This window comes from Puma concolor, chromosome E1 (genome assembly GCF_028749965.1).
Source record: "Puma concolor isolate L17-30 chromosome E1, mPumCon1.1.hap2, whole genome shotgun sequence".
NCBI classification, from domain to species: domain Eukaryota; kingdom Metazoa; phylum Chordata; class Mammalia; order Carnivora; family Felidae; genus Puma; species Puma concolor.
Genome location: NC_141680.1, coordinates 29209957 through 29233766, shown reverse-complemented (window position 1 = coordinate 29233766; position 23810 = coordinate 29209957). Strand labels below are relative to the sequence as shown.

At 35.9% G+C, this 23810-nt stretch overlaps 1 protein-coding gene across 3 annotated transcripts in view; it reads left to right on the top strand.

Moving 5' to 3' along the window:
* The window catches only part of GDPD1 (glycerophosphodiester phosphodiesterase domain containing 1), a 50505-nt gene that overhangs the window by 13039 nt on the left and 13656 nt on the right, over positions 1 to 23810 (top strand). For all 3 annotated transcript variants that reach the window (XR_015244038.1, XM_025917407.2, XM_086686816.1), the window contains 4 exons: positions 12163 to 12298; positions 14629 to 14674; positions 21804 to 21922; positions 22422 to 22511. Coding sequence is in view for 2 of the 3 variants with exons in the window: in XM_025917407.2 (XP_025773192.1) it covers positions 12163 to 12298; positions 14629 to 14674; positions 21804 to 21922; positions 22422 to 22511 (391 nt within the window). In the remaining variant the exon portion in view is untranslated. The remainder of the gene's footprint in view (positions 1 to 12162; positions 12299 to 14628; positions 14675 to 21803; positions 21923 to 22421; positions 22512 to 23810) is intronic.

The following is a 23810-nucleotide window of genomic DNA, read 5'->3' as shown; positions in this document are numbered from 1 at the left end:
AAGCTGGTATACACATAGCATCCACTTGTGACAGTTGTTTCTATTTCATTAAAATCGCTTTTTTTTTTTTTTTTTTTTTAATTTAGCTAGTCTGAAGTGTTACAAAGAGTGTTTGGCTTCTGCGTAACTGAAAAACTAGATCAGAGTTGTGGGTAATCAAAAGATACCATAGTTCTAAAGCTGAAAGAAGACATTTGTAACAAGGAACATACTGTGTGTAATGCTAATTAGTCTTGGAGAGAAAGAGGAGAAAATGAAACAACTGTTAACACTGATTGCTGCTTATGAATAGGGTTATGTGTCTACCCTGTAATTCTTCTACAGACCTGAACGTGTAATCTGGTCTTTCTTGTTTGAAGCTTTATGAGTGCTGATCTTATTTTTCTGAATTAGATAAACTTTTTTCGGTGTTTCAATTATTCATATTTCACATAGATCTCTTTTAGGGCACCTCACAGAGAAGCAGCAGGAGAGACAGGAATGAAAGCTGATTGATACCTTGTTCTTTGTCTTAGAGTAAATGATCATCATCAGTCTGTGGTAATGGTGAAAACACTGTTTTATTTTCTCTGGAAAATAAGGCAGGGAATATGAAAAGTTAAACCCCATGGAAGACATTACCTTTCCATATTTAGTAAGAAAAATATTTTCTTATATATTTATTCAGCCATGTTTATGCATACAATTGGGGCTAAGAAATCAGGAGAATTTGGCTTAAGTTTTTCTTCTGTTTCTGTTTCTCATCATTCAAAGACACCTTAAAATGTAGATGTGGCTGGCTGACTCAATAGAGCATTTGACTTTTTATCTTGGGGCTGTAAATTCGAGCCCCACTTTAGGCATAGAGATTACTTAAAAATAAAAATAACAAAAAACACCTTAGAGTTTGTTTTTCCTGTTATCAGGTCCAAATGTACTGGTTTTCCATATTCTAGTTTCATCTAAATCCTGTCTTCCTGTGTTTGTCATTGTTTATTCTTCCTGTTCTATAACACAGTGCATTTGGCTATAATCCCCAAATTCTCTTACATCTCTAAAAATGCAAAAACTTTCCTCCTGTCTGTGGAAAAACCTTTCCAGACTCATTTAAATTACTCTGAGTTAAAAAAAAAATCAACGAATCACTTTATTTGTACAGTTTACACTGAGACGCATATTGGGTATGTACCCAATATACTATGATTTATCAAATATTTGATGCCTGGGATGTAGTGATATATGTAATATCTGGGGGATAAATGCTTATAACTTTGAGTGATTCTAAGCATTCTCTATGTTTAAAGTATATTATTTTGTAAGTTTTTCTCCATATTTTTGGTTAAATTTTTACCAACCACCCTTATTTATAACATTAAAATACTTGGTTAGAATAAACTATTCCTAAGGATACTGTATTTGTATAAGTTATTTATAAGGATGGAATGTAAATAATTTTATCTTTGAAGACTGTGATCGTCTGATAAGTTTTTTGATGTTCAAAGAATGTCTGATTTAGGTGGTTTTTACTTGATAGATACAACATTACATTTACTATGTTTAGTTGTTGTTTGTCTTTTTATTTTCTTTGTTCATTTGTCTTATTTCTTAAATTCCACATATGAGTGAAATCATATGGTATTTGTCTTTCTCAGTCTGACTTAGTTCACTTAGCATTATACCCTCTAGGTCCATCCATGTTGTAAGTGGCAAGATCTCATTATTTTTTATGGCTGAGTAATATTCCACTGTGTGTGTGTGTGTGTGTGTGTGTGTGTGTGTGTGTGTGTGTGTGTATCACATCTTTATTCAGTCATCTGTTGATGGACATTTGGGTAGCTTCTATATCTTGGCTATTGTGAATGATGCTGTAATAAACATAGGAGTGCATATATCTTTTTGAATTACCCATTTTATTTGGGTAAATATCCAGTAGTGGAATTACTGGATCATATGGTAATTTTATTTGTAATTTTTAACTTTTTAAGGAACCTCCATATTGTTTTCCACAGTGGCTGTGCCAATTTGCATTCCTACCCACAGTGCACAATGGTTGCTTTTTCTCTACATCTTTGCCAACACTTGTTTCTTGTGGGGTTTTTGTTTTGTTTTGTTTTTTTTATTTTAGAGAGATAGAGAGAGAGAGCAAGTGGAGAAGAGGGGCAGAAGCAGTGAGAGAAAGAGAGAGAGAGAGAGAGAGAGAGAGAAAATCTTAATCAGGCTCCACACTCAGCATGGAGCCTGATGCAGGGCTTAATCCCACGACCCTGGGATCATGACTTGAGTTGAAATCAAGAGTCTTATGCTCAATCCACTGAACCACCCAGGTACCCCATTTCTTGTGTGACTTGTCTTCTGACAGGTGTGAGGTGATATCTCATTGTAGTTTTTATTTGTATTTTCCTGATGATGAGTGATGTTGAGCATCTTTTCGTGGGTCTCTTGGCTATCTGTATGTCTCCTTTGGAGAAATGTCTTTTCATATCTTCTGCTCATTTTTAAAAAAATGTTTTATTTATTTTTGGGAGAGAGAGACAGAGCATGAGTGAGCGATGGGCAGAGAGAGAGGGAAATAGAGGATCTGAAGTGGACTCCGCACTGACAGCAGAGAGCCTTATCTGGGGCTCGAACTCATGAACCACGAGATCATGACCTGAGCCAAAGTTGTATGCTTAACCGACTGAGCCATCCAGGCGCCCCTTTTCTGCCCATTTTTAAATTGCATTATTTGGGTTTGGGGGTGTTGTTGAGTTGTATCATATTTTATATATTTTGGATACTAACCCTTTATTGGATATGACACTTGCAAATCGTCTCCCATTCAGTAGGTTGCCTTTTAGATTCGTTGATTATTTACTTAGCTGTGCAGAAGCTTTTTATTTTGGTGTAGTCCCAATAGATTAATTTTGCTCTTGTTTCTCTTGTATGAGGAGACATATCTAGAAAAAATGTTTCTAAGGCTAATGTCAAAAATATTATTGCCTAGGTTTTTCTCCTAGTTTTATGGTTTCAGGCCTCACATTTAGTCTTTAATCCATTTTGACTTTATTTTTTGTGTATGATGTAATAAAGTGGCCCAGTTTCATTCTTTTGCATGTAGCTGTCCACTTTTTTCTGCACCATTTGTTGAAGAGACTGTCCTTTCCCCAATAAGCTTAATTTTAACCTCTTTTTAAGATTTGTTGTTGGTAGTGGTTTTTGTGTTTTGTTTTATCTTATGTATCAATGCTCTTGCTATCAATGAATACTTTTTTTTTCATTTAGAAATATTCTGTTAGTTCCTTAACTAATATTCTATTAATTCTTAACTTCTAGGAGTTTTTTTTTTTTAAATAGCTGCTTCATGAGCAGCAAGAAAAAATCATGTAAACATACTATTTTCAAGGTACAGTATATTTAAAAGGAGTTATAATACATAACTGGCAAAAGATAGATACTGTGCTTAAGTACGGTATATCTTTGATAGGATAAGTAGTTGAGAGAGAGATAGTAAAAATATAATGAACAGCTAAAATTTAGATCTTATTTATGTGCATGTGTAGATATACACTTTACAGAGCATATATATTATGACACAGAAGTGAAGAGAAGAAGATATTAAAGAAAATATAAATAGTTGGTCGGGGAAACCTGGTTAAGATTCACCAGAAAATTGAAAAGATACCAGGACTAGAAGAGTTATCATTTGGTACAGAGGAAGAAGCTATTTTTAAAATGTGAAGTGTTTGGGTGCCTGGCTGGCTTAGTTGGTAGAGCATGCAACTCTTGATCTCTGGCTGTGAGTTTGAGCCCCACATTGGGTGCAAAGATTAGTCAAAAAAAAAAAAAAAAAAAAGAAAGAAAGAAAGCAGAAAAAAATGTGCAATATTTCAGATTAAGATGTGAGGCTATGCAGACAAAATATGTCTAGGAAACTGAAAGGACCTTTAAGAATGTATGGAAAATTAATTCATTATAGTGGGGCTAAAGAAGTAATTAGGACTGACAAAGAAATAATTGCATCTCACAATTGCTTCCTTGCTTGCTTGCTTTTTCTTTCTTTCTTTATTTTTTGCATCTCACAATTTACAAAATGTCCTGTAATGTGGTTTATAAAATGCTTTCACAAACACCTTAGGTTATGAATATAGCTCCTCTGTGATTCCTTTGGTAGCAAGAATCCTTCCATATTGATCTCTCAGTCCCTAACACCTAGTTCTGGTGCTAATAGACTCACCAGTTGCTTACCAAATGATACATGGAATGGGGAACTTAAGAACAAAGCAGAATATTAACAGAAGACAGATGAAGGAGACAGAACCCCATCCATAATAAGCATAGAACCAAAAACTAAGGAACAGTAATACACACACACACACACACACACACACACACACACACACACAGTTACTAAGCCCTTGAGTATATAAAATCTGGCTCCTAAGAGGTAATAAAACTAGGTTATTAAACCAGGCCGCCTTTGTAAATACCCACGGGACAATTTGATCCCCATGGTATTAACATGAATGGTAAAAGTAAGAAACAAATTGTTTTAGCAATAGCTGGAAGTGTAAGTTGGCAGGCAGTCAAAGTAATTAATCAGTGACCTGGTTCTCATGCTATGTTTTTCAGAATATCTAATTAATACAGTACTAATTTCTCATCTATGAAATGGAAATAATAATAAACCTCAATGTTGTGAGGAATTAAAGAGATTCAAATAAATTCCTTAATATAGGGTCTGTTTTAAGTTGTTACGTATTGTTTCTCTGGAATTTCAAGTAATTTCATATCTTTTAGAGCTAGAGTTTTTATTTCTTTTTCTGGTGGTATTGAAGCCTTGGCTTCCCTTTTTCTATGTTTGTAATCAGCTTGTTAGAAATTCAGCTATATTATAAAAAGAAAGAAATTCACCTATAAAATATCTAGTGCTTCAACTGAAGTAGATGCATATGGTTATTTATGGAAAATTTTGAAGGCCAAAGTAATAAAAAAATTTCCTTTTTCTTGCTATTTTCTAGCTATTTCTGTATCAAATTTGCGATAATTTTATTAGGATAATTTACAAATTGTCCTGGATGCACTTACTATTGCTCTGAATTTTTATTAGCTTATTAATAAGAGATAAGCATACAATAAGTGGAAAATATTTTTTATACAAATTCCTAAACATTTCTAAAAATAGCCAACATTTTAGCTAATGGCAAGCTTAATACTTAGATTTCTTAGGTAGAAGGTACAATTTTTTTTTAATACAGGAAAATATAGTGTCTGCTCTTACTCTCCCTTCACATGCTCATAGAAAAAAATAACAAAAGAAAAGAAAAAGAAAGGAAGATATGCACAAGCCCAAAAATTAGTAGTAGCAATTTTTTTTAGTTATATAAAGGATTTTAGGGTTTTATTTCAAAACTGTTTGCTGGCTGTATATATTGCTTACAGTTTCTACATTTTTTATTCTTTTTTAAAAAAACTGAACACAATAACAACATTTAAGGAAATTTAAAAATACAGAAAAGTAATTCTATGAACCTAAAATCTGTTTTTGTTTGCTTATTTCTTTTTGGATTTTATTTTTATCCATTTGTGGTTCTAGCAAACACAATTGACAAACAAATATTCTCTTTTAAAGGTGGATATCCTTTAGAAGAGGACACATAAAGGTAATTATTTACATCTTAGTAAGAATTACATTAAGGAGCCAGGTTTGTTTTTCTCCTAACAACTAGTAGTAATTAGGACACTGAAAAAGAGTGTTAATTAGGGAGGAGTAGGGGAGCAGTATGAGATTTTGGCATAAGGCATCAAGTGGCCTTTGGGATGGGAATTGGTGTTTTGTTGTTTTTTTTTTTTTTTTAAGTTTATTTATTTATTTTGAGAGACAGAGAGCACGTGCATACAATCAGGAGCAGAGAGGGAGGGAGAGAGAATCTCAAGCAGGCTCTGCAGGCTGTCAGCCCAGAGGCCGATGCAGGGCTCAAACCCAGAAACCATGAGATCATGACCTGAGCTGAAATCAAATGTCAGATGCTTAACAGACTGAGCCACCCAGGCGCCCCTAGGATGGGAATTGGGAATGGGATCCTAATTGGAGTGGATCATCAGAGGTAGGTGAAGTCAGAGAAAATGGGTAAGTGGTTGACTCCAAAGGCAAATTTTGGCAGCTACATAATTTTAGAATCATTAGATCTGGGATGGCCAAGGATCTTAATCTTCTAATCTAGGGTCCACTGGATTCCACTTACCATGACTTCATTCTTTCTTTTCTTCTTTCTTTCTTTCTTTCTTTCTTTCTTTCTTTCTTTCATTTATTTTGAGAGAGCATGAGTGGGGCAGGGGCAGAGAGGGAGAGTACCCCAAGCAGGCTCCGTGATGTCAGCACAGAGCCCAATGCAGGGCTCAAACTCCTGAACCTACAATCATGGCGTGAGCCAAAACTAGGAGTCCAACGCTCAACTGACTGAGCCAACTAGGTGTCCCTCATTCTTTCTTTTTTAACCAAGTGAATTAACACACATTTAAAAAAAAATTAAGAAATGGGGTGTCTTGGTGGCTCAGTCCATTAAGTGTCCACCTTCAGCTCAGGTTGTGATCTCGTGGTTCGTGAGTTTGAACCCTGTGTCGGGTGCACTCTGTGCTGACATCTGGCAGCCTGGAGCCTGCTTCAGATTCTATGTCTCGCTCTCTCTCTGCCTTTACCCCACTCATACTGTCTCTCTCTCTCTCTATCAAAAAAAAAAAAAAGAAAGAAATGTGTTGGATACCTACAATATGCCCCACATTGTGAACATTAGAAAATATGTAACAGACATAGGCCTTTCCTCTAGGAATTTAATATACAGTTGTAGAGACCTGACCTCTTATGAACCACTGGTATTTGTGGTTTAAGTGCATGGGAATATATTGCACAAACATAATTTATCTACTTTTGTGTCTTCTCACCTCCTCTGCTCACCACAGCTCTACTCTTTCCATTCTTGAATTTTAAAAAAGTGTTTCTAGAACTTTCTCCCTGTTTCACGCATGTTTACTTTTTCTTCATCTTGAAGTGTCACCCGCGATGATTAGTGCATAAAGTGCTATGTGGGCATTTTACACATTCAGAGGTTTTTTAACAAGTAATTTACAGAGTACCAGCTGTGCAAGGTCTTGTGTCCGGGCACTAGGAATACAGTAGTAAACTAGATCTAGGTTATGATTTCACGGTTCATGAGTTGGAGCCCCATATTGGGCTCTGGGTTGAAGGACAGGGCCTGCTTGGGATTCTCTGTCTCTGGTCTCCCTCTCTCTTTGGCCCTCCCCTGCTCTCTCTCTCTCCCTCTTTCAAAAAGGAATAAATAAACATTTAAAAAACTGTTTTGTGTTGTATAAAATATACATCCCATAAAATGCAAAATCTAAGTATATAGTCTGATGGATTTTTTTAATGTTTATTTTTGAGAGAGAGAGAGAGCAAGCAGAGGAGGGTCAGAGAGAGAGGGAGACAGAATCCAAAGCAGGCTCTAGGCTCTGATCTAACAGCACAGAGCCTGACATGGGGCTTGAACTCACGAACCGTGAGATCACGACCTGAGCCTAAATTGGATGCTTAACCAACTGAGCCACCGAGGAGCCCCTGGCCCAGTGAATTTTAGTATGTATGTACCTTTGTAACCACCACCCAGATAAAGATACAGAACATTTATAGCACCCTTAAAGGTGTCCTTGTGACCTTTCCCAGTCCACACTTGTTGGACACTTGTCCAACTTGTTGCCCCTAGATAGCCATTATTCAATTTCTGTTATTCTATATTTCTATTATTTTATGATAAATTGATTTTGCTAGTTCTTGAAAACATAAATGTAATCATACAGTATTTATACTTTTGTGTCAGGTTTTTCTTTTTTCAGTTTATATCTGTAAGATTCACCCATGATGTGTGAAGTAATGTTATCTGTTTTTTAATAGCCAAATGCATTCATCCCTCTCAGATATATACTTAGCAGAAGTGGAATTGCAGGATCACATGGTAGTCTATATTTATACCTTCCAAAGTGATTGTACCAATTTATATTCACACCAGCAATACATGAGGATTCCAATGCTCCACTGTCTTGCTAATTTATTGTCAGGCTGTTTAATTTTAGCCATTCTAGTGGATATGTAATGCTATCTCATTGTGGTTTTAATTTACATTTCCCTGTTTGACATTTGATTTTGGACATCTATTCATACACTTATTGGCCATTTGGAAATCCTCAGCTGTGAAGTGCCTTTTCAACTTTGTGTCTATTATTTTATTGTATATTGTCTTTCTGCAAAAGGCATTTCAGGCAAAGGGAGTATTCTTTTTTGTTGTTTATTTACTTATTTTTGAGAGAGAGAGAGTGAGCATGGGGGATGGACAGAGAGAGACACAGAGAGAATCACAAGCAGCTTCTGCGCTGTCAGTGCAGAGCCAGATGTGAACCCATGAATCGTGAGATCATGACCGAGTCAAAACCCAAGAGTCAGATGCTTAACCGACTGAGCCACCCAGGCATTCCAGGCAAAGGGAGTATTGAAAGAGTGTGGGGCTGCTTGGAAGGTAAGGTACGTTGTAAGGAGGTACAGAGAGCTAATAGTGTCATCACGGCTTTGGGAACAAGGAAACTGAAGCATAAAGAAGCTAAATAACTTGCCCAAGTAAGTGGCAGACCCAGTATTTGAACACAGACTCCAGTGTCTATACTTCCCGCCCCCCCCCCACTTTATTGAGGTATAATTGACAAATTATAATATGTTTAAGGTATTTAACCACTGTGCCTGAGTGGCTCAGTTGGTTAAGCGTCTGACTTCAGCTCAGGTCATGATCTCCCAGTTTGTGACTTCGAGCCGTTCGGGGTCTGTGCTGACAGCTCAGAGCCTGGAGCCTGCTTCAGATTCTGTGTCTCCCTCTCTTTCTGCCCCTCCCCTGCTCTCTCTCTCAAAAATAAACATCAAAAAAATATACAATGTGATGATTTGATATGTATATATATTGTGAAGGGATTCTTACAATCAAGTTAATTAACACATCCATCACCTCACATAGTTACCTTGTTTTTGCTCAGTGTTTGTGCTCTTAACCACTGTGATATACCCTTTATAAAAGTGATAGGATCTTAGATGTGAAAGGAAACTTAGAGATTGTCTGATCTGATCCTTTCAACTTTTCTTTTTTTCCCCAATTTTTAAAATTTTATTTTATCATGATAAAATATACGCAACATAAAACTTGCCATTTAATTATTTTTAAGTGTACAGTTCAGTATCATTTAATCTTCACATTACTATGCAACCATCACCACTGTTAATCTCCAGAACTTTTTCATCTTTCCATATCAAAACTCTGGACCCATTCAATTAATAACTCCCTTACCTTCTCCCCCCAGCCCTGGTAATCACCATTCTACTTTCTATTTCTATTAATTTGACTATTCTAAGTACCTTTATATAAGTGGAATCATTGAATATTTGTATTTTTATTTTTGGCTTTTTTCACCTTGCATAGTACCTTAAAGATTCACTCATGTTGTGGCATATATCAGAATTCCTTCCTATTTTTAAGATTTTTTTTTTATTTTTAAATAATCTCTTCATGCAACATAGGCCTCAAGCCCCAAGATCAAGAGTTCATGCTCTACCGACTGAGCCAGCCAGGCTACCCAGAATTCCCTTCATTTTTAAAGGCTGAATAATATTTCTTTGTAGGTATATCACATTTTGTTTATCCATTCATCAGCTGATAGACAATTAAGTTGTTCCTAATTTTCACTATTATGAACAATGCTTCTATGAACATGGTTGTATAAATATTTCAGGTACCTGCTTTCAGTTTTTTCTTTGTGTATTCAGAAGTGAAATTGCTGGATCATATGGTAAATCTATGTTTAGTTGTCTTGAGGAACTGCCATTTTATATTTCCACCAACAGTATACAAGCGTTCCAATTTTTCCACATCCTGGCCAATACTTTTTTTTTTCTTTTTCCCTTCCCTTCTTCCTCCCTTCCTTCCTCCCTTCCTCCCTTCCTTCCTTCCTTCCAAAAGTGTGTGAAATAGTGGGATTTTTTTTCTTTTTTAAAGTTTAAGTAATCTCTAACCCAACATGGGGCTTGAACTTAAGACCACGAGATCAAGAATCACATACTCTTCCAGTGGAGCCAGACAGGTGCCCCTCTGATTGTGGTTTTGACTGGATTTCCCTAATGATTAGTGATGTTTATCTTCATTCCATGTGCTTATTGGCATGTCTTCTTTATAGAAATATCTATTCAGTTCCTTTCCTCATTTTTGAATTGGGTTATTTTCTTGTTGTTGAGGTTTTTTTAAGGAGTTCTTTATATACTGTAGATATTAATCCTTTATCAGGTAGATGATTTGCACATATTTTCTCTCATTCTGTGGGCTACCTTTTTACTTTGTTGATACCATCCTCGGTACACAAAAATTTTTAATTTTGATGAAGTACAGTTTGTCTTTTTTGTTGTTGTTCTTTTGTTTCCTGTGCTTTTGTTGTCACAGCCAAGAAATTATTGCCAAATCCAGTGTGGTAAAGCTTTTCCTGTATGTTGTCTTCTAAAGGTTTTTTTCTTCTTAGGAGTTATGGTTAGGTCTTTGATCAATTTTGAGTTTATTTTTCAATGTGGTGTTAGGTAAGGATCCAACTTCATTCTTTTACGTGTGGATATCCAGTTTTCCCAGCACCATTTGTTGAAAACACTATCCTTTCCTCATTGAATTGTCTTTTGTACCCTTGTTGAAAATCATTTGACAGTATATGAGAGGGTTTATTTCTGGACTCTATTCTATTTCATTGATTTATATGTCTGTCTTTATGCCAGCACCATATTGCTTTGATAACTGTAGCTTTGTAGTAAATATTGAAATCAGGAAGTGTGAGTCTTCCAACTTTGTTCTTTTTCAAGATTGTTTTGACTCTTTGAGTTTCCTTGAGATTTCATATGCATTTTATAGTTTATTTATTTATTTTTAGTAATCACTGCACCCATAGTGGGGTTCAAACTTACAACCCTAAAATCAAGAGTTGCATGCTCTTCTGACTGAGTCACCCAGGTGCTTCTCATATGCATTTTAGGATGGATCTTTCTATTTTTGCAAAATCATTGGGATTTTTATAAGAATTTCATTGAATGTGTAGATCAATGTATCTTAATAATAAGCATTCTAATCCATGAATATGGGATGTCTTTCCATGTATGTGTATCTTATTTAATTTCTTTCAGCAGTGTGTTGTAGTTTTCATTGTACAAGTCTCTTATTTCCTTGGTTAAGTTAATTTCTAAGAATTTTTTGTTCTTTTTGATGCTATTGTAAATGGATTGTTCTGTTATTTCCTTTTCAGATTGTTCATTGTTAGTATACAGAAACATAACTGATTTTTGTGTGTTGATTTTTTTTAAGTTTATTTATTTGTTTAGAGAGAGAGAGTGCATGAGCAGGGGAGGGGCAGAGACAGAGGGAGAGAGAGAATCCCAAGTAGGTTCCTCACTGTCAGTGCTGAGTCCAACATGGGACTTGAAATCATGACCTGAGTGGAAATCAAGAGTTGGACACTTAACCGACTGAGCCACCCAGGTACCCCTATACAACAAGTTCATAGCAAAGCAGGAACTGATATCCAGACTTTTTTTAACTTCTGATCCAGTGTTTTATTATTTTTATTGTTTTTAAGTTTTTATTTAAGTAATCTCTACACCTAATGTGGGGCTCAAACTCTTGACTTTGGCTCAGGTCATGATCTCACGGTTTGTCAGTTCGAGCCCTGCATCAGGCTCTGCATTGACAGCATAGAGCCTTCTTTGGTTTCTATCTCTCCTTCTCTCTCTGCCCTTCCCCCACTCTCTCTCTCTCTTTCAAAATAAATAAATAAACTTGAAAAAAAAAAAAAAAAGAGTTGCATGCTCTTCTGATTGAGCCAGCCAAGTGCCCCCTGATCCAGTGTTCTTTCCATTATACTGGGTTGTCAGGAATATGGATAGCGGGTTATGGAAAGGGGTAACATGATTCTCTTGTTATGTGTTTACTTTAGAATATTTTCACATCAATAAATCTAGTAGATGACAGTGTAGAGAAATTTTAGCGTTAAGAGATTTTTTTGCTATTTGATTTATAACTCCAAATTTTTACATCTGACAAAGTTAAGTACTTAACTTTCAGAATGTCATTATTCTTTGCATTTCTTCAGTGCAGTTACAATTGGAACTGATATGCTGGAATTGGACTGCCATATCACAAAAGATGAACAAGTTGTAGTGTCACATGATGAGAATCTAAAGAGATCAACTGGAGTCAATGTAAACATCTCTGATCTCAAGTACTGTGTAAGTAACAATGCATGATAAACTACTATCTAATAGATACTAGAGCCTGTAAGATTATTAAAAGCAATGAATGCCAGATAGTGTTTCAATAAATAATAAAAAATAAATGATAGTGATTAAGTAATGAATGTCAAAGAAAATTTTAAAAACTATTCTAGGGGCACTTGTGTAGCTCAGTTTGTTAAGCATCCAACTTCAGCTCAGGTCATGATTTCACGGTTTGTGGGTTGAAGCCCTGTGTTGGGCTCTATGCTGACAACTCAGAGCCTGAAGCCTGCTTTGGATTCTGTGTGTGTGTGTGTGTGTGTGTGTGTGTGTGTGTGTGTGTGTGTGTCTGCCCCTCCCCTGCTTATGCTGTCTCTCCCTCTCTCTCTCTCTCTCTCTCTCTCTCCTTCTCTCTCAAAAATAAATAAACATTAAAAAAAAAGAAAACTATTCTAATTTCCAGTGAGGATTTGTACTTACTACAGACACCTGTGGATACATTTTGGAGACTTATTTTTATAAATATTTTAACAAAATTACCAAAGTCTTCAAATGTAAAACTACTAAAATTCAACTTGCTTGAAGTATTCTATAATTTACTTGATTCAGATTAAATATATGAATTACTTTTAGTCTTCAAGGATAGGAAATCTGATTTTAGTGGTTTACATGCCATTATAGTAAAGACTGATAAATGGATGGGAAAAATAAATGCTTTATTTTACCACCTAAAGAAAACTTATGTTAACAGGATACTATCTGTATGTATATCTTGTATGTTTTTTACATGGTTATGATCCTACCGTATATTATGTATATTGTGTTTTTAAACACTTTAACATTATGGCATGATACACATTTTTCCATGCTTTCTCATTTAATAGACTTTAGTTTTTAGAGCAGTTATCAGCAAAATTGAGCAGAAAGTACAGTTTCCACTAACTTCTGAACCTGTACATGTACAGCCATCCCTTCCCCCCAACCCCCCGTCAACATCCTGCACCAGAGTGTTACATTTGGTACAATCTATGAACCTACATTAACACATCATTGTCACCCCAAATCCATAGGTAACAGTAGGTTTATTTTTTTTTTTAATGTTTATTTATTTTTGAGAGAAAGAGAGAGAGTTTATTTATTTTTGAGTGGGAGAGGGACAGAGAGAGGGAGACACAGAATCCAAAGCAGGCTCTAGGCTCAGAGCTGTTTGCACAGAGCCTGACGTGGGGCTCATACTCACAAACGCGAGATCATTACCTGAGCTGAAGTCAGACGCTTAACGAACTGAGCCAGACAGGCACCCCAGTAGGGTTTATTCTTAATGTTGTACATTCTGTAGGTTTTAACATATAATGACATGTACGTTTTAATGTATAATAATATGTATCAACTATTACAAGTATCATACATAATAATTTCACTGCCCTAAAAATCCTTGGCCTGTTCATCCTTCCTGCCCCCCAACCCCTGGCAACCATTGATCTTTTTATCGTCTTCATAGTTTTACCTTTTCCAGAATGTCATATTGTTGGAATTGTTTGGTATTTAGCCTTTTCAGATTCCATGCTTATTTTTCATCAGCATTTTAAATGACTGCAGTTATTCCATTGATTGGATATGGAGTTATTTTTAACCATTCCTCTTCTGTTGTTGGGCATTTGAATTAGTTCTAAGTTTTTTTTTTTATTTAATTAATTAAGAATAAAATAAAATGCCACTTAAAAAAAGTGTTTTAAGGATTCTAAAATCTGGGACTCCTGTCTGGCTCAGTTGGTGGAGCATGTGACTCTTGATCTCAGGGTCATGAGTTCAAGCCCCATGTTGGTCGTAGAGTTTATCTAAAAACAAAGTAAGAATCAAAAAAAAAGAAAAAACAAAAAACAAGAGAGTTCTAAAATGTGATAATAGAGGAATTCCCATTTTTCTGTATCCTTACCATTATTGAATATTATAACAAAAATTTCCTAAATTTTAATTTTAATTAGCATTTATTTATTTGTGAGTTTAAAGAGTTTTCTGTTTGATTGTCATTGTTTAAAATTGTCTATTCTTGACACTTATCTACTGAGATATTTGTATATTTATTATTGAGAAAAGGTCCATATTAAATAGTACAGATTTCTTTTCTTATAAGTTGTGAAAGAAAGTAGTTCTATGATTGATTTGCTGTTTGGGATATTCTGCTAAAGAGTGCCCTATGTAAACATAGGTAATGTTTTATTCTTTTATTTTTTGAAGAAGCATATCTTTATCTTAATGTAAGACACCAAAATACTTAAAAAATTTTTTTAAATACTTTAAAATTTTGAGAGCTAACTTTTTTTTTTAAATCATATCTTTTAAAGGAACTCCCACCTTACCTTGGCAAACTGGATGTCACATTTCAAAGAGGTAATATTTCCCATTTGCAGCTTAAACATTTACATTAAAGTGTATTTGATATTTGTTTATACTGAGCATTAGATATACATGTGTGTTCTCTTGTCATAGTAAATTCCAGCTAAAAGTACTGTCCTCAGTACCTACTCTTTCAGACCTACAGATCTGAAATCTGGACCCTAAGATGATAAAGGCTAGAGATTTAACTGGCTCATTCTATTTAAATTTATGTACAGGTAATTTAAGCCTGTATACTTAAAAAAAAAAAAAAAAGCCTGAATACTAATTATAAGGAACCCAGATACTATTAGGGATGCTTTGCATTTCTAAAGCTTCAAATTGTAGACGATTACTATAACTTGCAGTAATAATCCATCATAAGCAAAAACAATAAGTGAAAAGACATTGAAAAGGACCCCTTTCAGATCATTACTGATTCTGTAACATTTGATTTTATGTCATTTCACTGCTCCCTATATTAAATTATTAAAGAGAATTCTGTTACTCAAATAAACCACCCATTTCCTGGTCATTGTCACTTTTTAATCACAAGCATAGCAGTTTTCTCTCTTTTGAGGGAATATTTCTCACAAAGGAACATGTCCCTTGGCCCAGTTTGTTAGCTTTGTTAGAGTGGAAAATAGACCACCTGGAGATAAAGGTTGCTGAGCAGGTACAGGGACCCACACTATCACAATTCAGCCTCATGTTTTGAATGATTCAAATGTAACTCAGTAAAACTACAAGATGGTACATATTATGGTCCTTTGTATGGAATGGCTTGCATTTATTTAAAAAAAATTTTTTTTTTAAATGTTTATTTATTTTTGAGAGACAGCATCAGCAGGGGAGGGGCAGAGAGAGAGGGAGACCTAGACATGAAGCAGGCTCCAGGCTGAGCTGTCAGCACAGAGCATGACGCGGGGCTCGAACTCACGAACCATGAGATCATGACCTGAGCCGAAGTCAGACGCTTAACCGACTGAGCCACCCAGGTGTCCCTGGAATGGCTTGCATTTAGTTAAAACCTTGGTTAAATGTCAAGGATCTATTGATAATAATATTAAAAAAGAAATGTAACTACTTTGTGACCTAGATTTAAAACTGGCCAGTGTAATTTCCGTTTGGTTAGAAAATTTAAGAAAGCCAAGTAAAAATCAGAAAATTGCTTAAATTAGCTATCTCTAAAGGATGTTTCGATCTGAAAATGGTTTGATTTTACTTTCCAAGTATCATTAAGCTGGGTTGGTTTGAGGAAACACTTTTTTCATTCTTGTAATTTAATAGGATTATACTTGCCAAGCTATTATAATATTTGTGTCCATTGTGGATTTGTGAAGGTTAAAAACATTTCGTAAGTGAAGTGTTTTGTTTTGTTTTGTTTTGTTTTTTTGTTTCTTTTTTTATGTTTATAGAGCAAAGGCAAAACCTCACGAAGATTAAAAGATCCTTTGAGGGGAAAAATGTTTTTACTTTTTTTTCAGGTTTTATTCCTTTCTTTCTTTTTTTTAAGTTTTTATTTATATACCTTTCTCATAAAGTCATAAAATATTTGAATATGCAGTGACCTTTGAGACTATATAATTCTATCTCCTCCTGTTATAAATAAGGAAACCGAGGCATAAAGATGTAAATTAACTTGATTAAGGGCAGGCATACAACAAATAAATGACAGAGCTAGGACTTGAAACTAGGCCTTCATCTAACCAGGTCAGTGTTCAGCTGTACTGTCTGGCCTCGCCATCTAAAAAAATCTTTTTTTTTTCTTAATTTTAAAAAATATTTATTTATTTTATTTATTTTATTTTTTTGAGAGAGAGAGACAGACTGATAAAGCACAAGCGTGCAGAGAGAGAGGGAGATACAGAAACTGAAACAGGCTCCAGGCTTTGAGCTGTCATCACAGAGCACCACACAGGGCTTGAACTCATGAAGTACAAGATAATGACCTGAGCCAAAGTCAGACACTCAACCGACTGAGCCACCCAGGCATTCCTAAAGAGTATCTCTCTCTCTCTCTCTCTCTTTTTTATTTTTTTCTTTAAATTTTTTTTTCAACGTTTTTTTTTTATTTATTTATTTATTTTTGGGACAGAGAGAGACAGAGCATGAATGGGGGAGGGGCAGAGAGAGAGGGAGACACAGAATCGGAAACAGGCTCCAGGCTCTGAGCCATCAGCCCAGAGCCTGACGCGGGGCTCGAACTCACGGACCGTGAGATCGTGACCTGGCTGAAGTCAGACGCTTAACCAACTGCGCCACCCAGGCGCCCCTCTCTCTCTTTTTTAATGTTTATTTATTTATTTTAAGAGAGAGAATGAGCAGGGGAGGGGCAGAGAGAGGGAGAAAGAGAATCCCAAGCAGGCTCCGGTGCTGTCAGCACAGAGCCAGATGTGGGGCTCAAACTTACAAATGGGGAGGTCATGACCTGTGCTGAAATCAAGAGTCAGATGCTTAACTGACTGAGCCACCCAGGTGCCCTAAAAGTCTTTTCTAATGCCTTATTAATAGCAATGCCATGTACATTCAAGTTTCAGACAGCTAAAAAGGATAATTTTCATTCATATTACATTCAGTTCATATTACAATTAAGAATGCCTTACATGTGAAATTTACTGCATTTAGGCTAATATACAGTACTTGATTCAGATTAGGTAGATAGTTGTTCCTTTGTGTGTGTGCGTGTGCGTCCTATTCCCCTCCTCAGAATTCTGGCTTACTTTTGTTTAAATATTAGAGAGAGAGAGAGAGAGGGAGAGAGAGACTGTCAACTCTCAGAGGAATACAGATTTTAGGCCTCTTGCTTTCTTTGTGATTCACGATTTTACCAGAGATGGTAAAGGTGCTTTGGTCTACCACAGGCTACATTAAAAAATAAATGTAAAGAAAGAATATAAAAATGTGTTAACCAAGGGGTTTGTTCTTATCTATCCTGCTAACTTGAAAGTGGATTTTTTTTCATGGAAAATACACATTCTGGATAGTCTAGGTTGGTCAGAATGATCACTTTAAAAGTTCTTGCATGCTTATAATAGGCTACTTCACTCATCCCATCACCCAGCACATCCTATCGCTTACTCCTTGCCTGTCACTCTAGTTTTCCTCTTTCCCTTTTTGTAGTATTTCCTAGGTGGTTATCTTCTGCCCAGAACAATACTGGGGACAAACTTCTTTCCCCAACTCATTTTCTATATTCTGTGTTAGCTGAGGCATTAATTTAAATATTTTCACATCACTTTAACATACTTCGTTTTTTTTTTAGTTTAAAAAAAATTTTTTTAATGTTTATTTATTTTTGAGACAGAGAGAGACAGAGCATGAATAGGGCAGGGTCAGAGAGAGAGGGAGACACAGAATCCAAAGCAGGCTCCAGGCTCTGAGCTGTCAGCACAGAGCCCAACATGGGGCTTGAACTCACAGACCATGAGATCATGACCTGAACCAAAGTCAGATGCTTAACTGACTGAGCCACCCAGGTGCCCCCCCTCCTTTTTAGTTATTAATGTAACTTAAATCCCCTTGTTTCTTTCTTTCTTTTTTTTTTAAGTTTATTTATTTCGAGAGAAAGAGAGCAAGTGGGGTAGGGGCAAAGAGAGAGGGGAGAGAGAAGGAATCCCAAGCAGACTCTGCACTGTCAGCACAGAGCCCATTGTGGGGCTGGAACCCACAAACCGTGAGATAATGACTTGAGCCGAAATCAAGAGTCAGACACTTAACTGACTATACCACCCAGGCTCCCCTAATTTCCTTGTTTCTCCCACTATTAGATGCAATATTATTCTTATTGTATAATGTTCCAAAGTTAGTTTTGTCTGTTTGACTTCTAAGTTGATCCTTGCAACCTTACCTTCATGTGAATAGCTAATGCCCATGGCAATTCTTTTGACTGCTAAATTAATTTTTTCACCCTTAACAAGCTATGAAAAATTTTACTTAACTAAAAAACAGTACTGTTTAAATGGAATGTAGCAATAGAAATGCTCTATATTTGCACTGTTACAATAGACAGTTAATCACGTGACTATTTTATTTATTTATTTATTTATTTATTTATTTATTTATTTGACTTTACATCCAAGATAGCATATAGTGCAATCAGGAGTAGATTCCAGTGATTCATCCCCTATGTATAACACCCAGTGCTCATCCAAGGCCCCCCTTAAGGCACACCTTCTACACATGAGGATGGACTCTGACAACATCAAAAGCACATGATCCATCCAGCTGAGGATTTCAGGAGACCTCTCCCTGTGTTCATATTGTTATGCTTAAAGTTCATGTGCTCTCTTTGTGACCAAGGAGGCAGAGCCAAATGATTGAGAGGCTAGTTAGTATGACCCAGAGTCCCACCATCTGAATTACAAGGAGTAGTAAAAAGACAAAAAGAATGGAATACAGAACAGACAAAACAGTAACACATTTTCCTTTTTTTCCTCATTTACATGCTGCCTTTTCATATGAGCCTTTATTATGGATAATTTTTTCACTTTTTGGCATAGATTTAATTTACTTTGTTGATATACTTCTTTGAACAATAAAGATGAAATAAAAGCTCTTTTACCATTTTGTTATTCACATGGTAGTGGAATTGCAGTTTCAGAGGGAAGGGGAAATTTTATAAGACTTGCATAGCAAAGGGGCGTCTGACTTCAGCTCAGGTCATGATTTCATGTACTGGGCTCCACACTGACAGTGCAGAGCCTGCCTGGGATTCTCTCTCTCTCTAATCCCCTACCCCATCTCTCTCTGCCCCTCCCCCTCTTGCGTGCTGTCTTTGTCTCTCTCAAAAATAAATAAACTTAAAAATTACTTATATAGCATGTGTAGAATATTATGTAAATGATTCAAGGCAAAAGAGATTAAGGAAAAAATTAAGAAAATAACCCTCAGGAAATGTAAAAAATGATTAAAAAAATCCTCTTCTTATTTTTGTTGTGACTCAATTTTCTTTGAGTAGCTGTATTGATACAATTCTTTATTACTGAATTAGCATGTATTTCCCTTGCCTGAACATATATATATATTCTCAATCTCTGAAAATTTCAGTGGTGATAGCTTAGCAAAACTTTCCATACAACCTCAGTGTCCACTAGCAGGGTATAGGGAAGGAAACATTTTTTTCCCCTTCTGCTCTCTAGGTTCTCAGCAAGGCTCTGTAACAAAAGAGAGATTAACAAGAGAAAGACAGAAGTTTATTAATATGTGTGTGTCATGGAGAACCTCAGGGATGAGTAACTCAAAGGTGGCTAGAACTTGAGTTTATATAGCATCTTAAACAAATCCAATACATTTTCAGAGAAATGACAAGACAAAAGGGGTTTTGAGTTTCTAGGGTGGCAAATTGTGGGAAGGTGGATATAAAGGTGAATAAGGAAAGATAAAGGCTAGTCAACAGTTTGTATTGTGGAGTCCTGTGGTGCTGATAAGGGTCTAAGGTTGTTGGTGATTACGTTTTGGAAAAATTTAAGTCTTGTTTCTAGGCAGATGGGAAAGGACCGAGATTTTCTCATATCTGTTTCATCTCAGTTGCCTTACGTTCAAAATAATCCTAATGCCAAACTGCCATATTTTGGAAGTGGTAAACTCTGTTACCTTTCTGGGGGAATGGTTAAATTAAAATAATTAAGGGACAGGGTGCCTGGGTAGCTCAGTTGGTTGAGCTTCTGACTCCTGATTTTATTTATTTATTTATTTTTTTAAATTTTTTTTTTTTAAGGTTTATTTATTTTTGAGACAGAGAGAGACAGAGCATGAATGGGGGAGGGTCAGAGAGAGAGGGAACACAGAACGTGAAACAGGCTCCAGGCTCTGAGCAGTCAGCACAGAGCCCGACGCGGGGCTCGAACTCACGGACCGCGAGATCGTGACCTGAGCCGAAGTCGGACGCTTAACCAACTGAGCCACCCAGGCGCCCCCTGACTCCTGATTTTAGCTCAGGTCATGATCTCACGGTTTGTAGGTTTGAGCCCCGCATTGAGTTGTGTGCTGACAATGCGGAGCCTGCTTGGGATTCTCTCTCCCTGTCTCTCTGCCCCTCCTTTGCTCATGCTATCTCTCTCTCAAAATAAATAAATAAAACTTAAAAAAAATAATTAAGAAGCATCTGGGTGGTGCAGTCAGTTAAGTGCCCGACTCTTGATTTCGGCTTGAGTCGTGATCTCTCAGTTTCTTGAGATTGAGCCGCACATGCTATCAGCACAGAGCCTGCTTGGGATTCTCTCTGTCTCTCTCTGCCCCTTCTCCGCTCGCACCCTCTCTGTCTCTCTCAAAATAACAGAATAAGATTGGTGGATTAACACTATCAATGTCATGGTTATGATATTGTAGTATAGTTTTACAAGAGGTTATCATTGGGAGATCTGGGTAAAAGGTGCACAGATCTCTATTTTTCTTATAACTTCAAGTGAATCTATAGTTATTTCAAAAAGTTTAATGAAAAAAATTTTAAATCATAATTCTAAATATAGTGTATGAACATGCAACATTTATTTTTTTACTTATGTAAAAGATCAGATTAAGGTCTGTAGGTACGCTATTATAACTCTTATTAAATTACGCATAGAAGGGGCACCTGGCTGGTTCAGTCAGTAGAGCATGTGACTCTTGATCTTGGGGTTGTGAGTTCAAGCCCCATGTTGGGTGTAGAGATTACTTAAAAATAAAACCTTTAAAAAATTATGCATAGGATAAAAATGGTCACAATGCTTATATCTAAGTTGTTGGATTTTATTTTATTTTATTTTATTTTATTTTTAAAAAATTTTTTTTTTTTCAACGTTTATTTATTTTTGGGACAGAGAGAGACAGAGCATGAACGGGGGAGGAGCAGAGAGAGAGGGAGACACAGAATCAGAAACAGGCTCCAGGCTCTGAGCCATCAGCCCAGAGCCTGATGCGGGGCTCGAACTCCCGGACCGCGAGATCGTGACCTGGCTGAAGTCGGACGCTTAACCGACTGCGCCACCCAGGCGCCCCTAAGTTGTTGGATTTTAGATGATTTTTCTTTCTTCATACTTTTCATCATTTTGTAAATGCCTTATTATGAATACATACTATTGTGAAAACAATACTTTTTTTCCTAATCATCAAAAAAAGTGAAAGTTATCTTTTAAAAATACTTTTAAAAATCTTGCTTTCTCAGCATGCCAGTGTGAAGGAAAAGATAACCGAATCCCATTACTGAAGGAAGTTTTTGAGGCCTTTCCTAATACTCCCATTAACATCGATATCAAAGTCAACAACAATGTGCTGATTAAGAAGGTACTTAAGGCATTGCCTCTTCTGACTGTATTGTATTTCACAAACTAAATGAGGGTAGAGTAAGTGACTTCATAGATTGCTACTGTTTAAGGAAATGTGATACTCTAGGGATCAGTATTGTTTTAAATAATGCCCTGGTAGAAGAGATCACTTTACTGTAGGAAAGCCTATTTTCAGAGTGAGTGGTCTTGTCTCAGTCATGCATAAAAGTGAGCTCCTCAGAACCAATTGTTCTGGCAATTAACTTCTTCAGATTTAACTTGCTTTGTTGGTAGTTTATATCAAATGACTAAATAGTGGTACTCTCTTAGATAAATCATATAATGGTAAAATGTAAGTAATTGCTTATATTTTATAAAATAATCTGGATTCATATAGTCGTCCAAAAGTTTATATGACTCACTAGCAGAAAGTCAGTTGTAACCCATTTGTAAAGTGAAATAATGTAAATGGATTTACAAATAGGCACATGCATCAACTTTTGAATTTTCACATGTAGGTTTCAGAGTTGGTGAAGCAGTACAGACGAGAACACATAACAGTGTGGGGCAATGCCAGTTATGAAATTGTAGAAAAGTGCTACAAAGAGGTAAGCTTCAAAAATGATACAGAAAGATCTTTCTTGCTATTGTTGTATATCTATACATGGTCTTACAGTAATAATTTTTTAAATTACCTTATTTCAAAGCCTCATACAAAGACAGATGGTACTGGGTAGAGGCACCTAACCAGAAGTTTACTAATAGAGATAATGGATTTAATAGAAATAATGGACCTTACAGTTTAAGTTCTATGTACTTGGGCTGGCTCACAGAATTTATTTTCACATGCTAATATTAGTTGTTTGCCAACACTTTATTATGTTCATTATAAAACAAAATATGATTCCTATCTTTTAATGTCTGTTTTTTTGGTTCGGTTATTGAAATTTTCTGTGTAATTTTGAATTGAGGAAAGTATTTAGTCATTCAACTCTATAGCTTAAGCTTCTCTGTTCCCTGCCTCCCAAACAGAATTAATCAAATTAATCCAGCATCATAATTATCAGGTGGTATATAAAAGTAGGGCCATCCACCTACTGAGATCTTTCTGTTTAAAGAAAATATATCTATAAAAAGTTAATTTGATATATCTTGACATGGTTGCTAAGCCTCTATAAGCAAGTTTAGCTCTGTACTATAGCTTCTATAAGTATAGCTTATATAGTTATATACTTAGCAAGTATAACTAGGAGAATATGAAATTCAAAATGTTAAAAAACCTTAAGCATTGAAGACTCTCTTTCAAAATACAAGTGATAGTTCAGAAGAAATATTGTGACATAAGTAGCAATTTAAAATACAAAGTTTTCTTTGGGGAGGGCCCTCCTTCCTCACAAAAAAGGTAAAAACATAGATCCAGAATTGTCACCACTACAATTAAAAGTACAGTTGAAGGCCTCATTAAGGCAAGTAAGTTTTATTTATGTGCCACAGGTTCTCTGAAATCCCAAGGTAGCTTGTGTACAAAAGGAGAAAACAAAGTAGTCATTGGGACAAATGGCTTCAGATTCCTGAGAATTTAGGACTAATATTTTTTCCATAATTCATCATTGTCTAATGGTATTTTCACATGTCATTAAAAGTGAATGTATTATTGAAGTTTTACACTTTTATTTATTTATTTACTTACTTATTTGAGACAAAGAGCAAGTAGGGGAGGTGCTGTCAGTGCAGAGCCTGATGTGGGGCTTGATCCCATGAACTGCAAGATCATGAACTGAAACCAGGAGTCAGAGGCTTAACTGACTGAGCCACTCAAAAATTTTTTAAATAAAAAATAGGAGCGCCTGAATGGCTCAGTTGGTTAAGTCTCTGACTCTTGGTTTTGGCTCAGGTCATGATTTCAC